This window comes from Antrostomus carolinensis, unplaced genomic scaffold (genome assembly GCF_000700745.2).
Source record: "Antrostomus carolinensis isolate BGI_N321 unplaced genomic scaffold, ASM70074v2 scaffold34450, whole genome shotgun sequence".
NCBI lineage: Eukaryota > Metazoa > Chordata > Aves > Caprimulgiformes > Caprimulgidae > Antrostomus > Antrostomus carolinensis.
In genome coordinates this window covers 13312-14934 of record NW_010289690.1, presented here as the reverse complement: position 1 = coordinate 14934, position 1623 = coordinate 13312, and the positions used below count along the sequence as shown (strand labels likewise).

General features: G+C 63.6%; 1 protein-coding gene across 1 annotated transcript in view; it reads left to right on the top strand.

Annotated features, from left to right (window-relative positions):
- Positions 1 to 148: 148 nt before the first annotated feature.
- The window catches only part of LOC104527542 (testis-expressed protein 2), a gene marked incomplete at its 5' end in the record, with an annotated part of 4431 nt that continues 2956 nt past the window's right edge, over positions 149 to 1623 (top strand). The window contains 4 exons of the mRNA XM_029085835.1: positions 149 to 388; positions 482 to 568; positions 770 to 986; positions 1232 to 1453. Of these exons, the coding sequence (XP_028941668.1) occupies positions 149 to 388; positions 482 to 568; positions 770 to 986; positions 1232 to 1453 (766 nt within the window). The remainder of the gene's footprint in view (positions 389 to 481; positions 569 to 769; positions 987 to 1231; positions 1454 to 1623) is intronic.

Here is a 1623-nt window from a genome sequence, read left to right as displayed (position 1 = left end):
TGCGTCCCAGGCTTCTCCTGGAGGAGACACAGGAAACCCACCACTTCCAGGTAGGAGAGGGGTGGTCTGGGATGGGGTGCTGGGTGGTGGCTGGAGGGGAGCCGAGGGTTGGAGGTGGCACCCAGGGGGTGCTGACCCCCCCGTACAGCACAGCGGGAAGCAGCTGGATCCCTCTCCCCCCACCCAGGGCTGGATGAACCAGCTGCAGGTCTATGACCCCGAGCTGTTCCACCCCTCGCTCACACACTCGGTGTTCACCACGCTGGATGGGGCCACCCTCAAGCTCTCCTACCCCAAGAGCAACATCCCGCGCCGAGCCACCTTTGAGGAGGAGATCCTTGACTCCGTCTTCGTCAGCCACCGCTGCTACAACCTGACCGATGCCAAGGTGAGCCCAGCAGTGACAAGGACGTTCCCACAGGAGCAGGGGGCTGTCCCCTTGCAGGATCCCCCAGCCTCACTGCTGCTCTTGGTGTTGCAGGTCTTCCTCTGTCCCCCCAGCCTGGCCCGAAAGAGGACATGGAACAAGAAATACCCCATCTGCATCCTCCTCCCCGACCCGGCGGAGGTGGAGGGCAGGAGCAGCGAGGAGCACGACACAGAGCTGCTGAGGGACGAAGGGACAAAGAAGGTGGCAGTGCCAGGGCACGATGTCCCAGGGGACTGCAGGGAGAGGTGCCTGTACCTCTTTGGGCGGACGGGGAGGGAGAAGGAGGAATGGTTCCAGCACCTCGTGCGAGCGTGCATCCTCCTCCCCGACCCGGCGGAGGTGGAGGGCAGGAGCAGCGAGGAGCACGACACAGAGCTGCTGAGGGACGAAGGGACAAAGAAGGTGGCAGTGCCAGGGCACGATGTCCCAGGGGACTGCAGGGAGAGGTGCCTGTACCTCTTTGGGCGGACGGGGAGGGAGAAGGAGGAATGGTTCCAGCACCTCGTGCGAGCGTCCCATGGGACCCCCAGCAGCAGCCGCGGTGACACCAGGGCAGGTGAGATGTGGCCGTTGTGTCATCTGCTCTGTGCCGGGACTGATCCGGGGTGGGAGCTGCACGTGTGCTGGGAGGACAAGCAGTAGGGGACATGAAAGAGCCCAGAGCACAGCCAAGAGCATTTGCAGCAGCAGGGAGAGCCCAGAGGAACCCCCTCACCAGCATAGGGTGGGTGGCGTGTCACTGGCATCATGGACAAGCAGCATGTCACCTCCCATGCCATCCTGACCCACTCATGTCCCCAGGGATGGGACCAGCTCCACAGAGCAGCGGCAGCAGCAGCGGAGGGAGCGCTGAGGACATCCCCTCAGCCATCCCACCCAAGGATCTGGCAGGAAGCGTCCAACAGAAGATTCTCCTGGATTACAGCACCTACATGGCCCGATTCGTGCCAGCGCGGGTGGGGGGCAGCCCGACCCAGAGCCCCTCTCACCCAGCACTGGGCAGCCCCCCACCTACAAAGGTGAGTGGGACAAATCCAGCACCAGGAGCAGGACACAAGTGCAAAGTGGAGGCTGATGGACCCTATGTGATGCCTCTTCCAGTCCTGTGGTTCCTCTCCTCCCTCCTGGTGCTGTGGTGGGAGCTGTGGTGCTGGGGAGCACACAGACAGGGGGTCCCATCACTCATGGGGCCC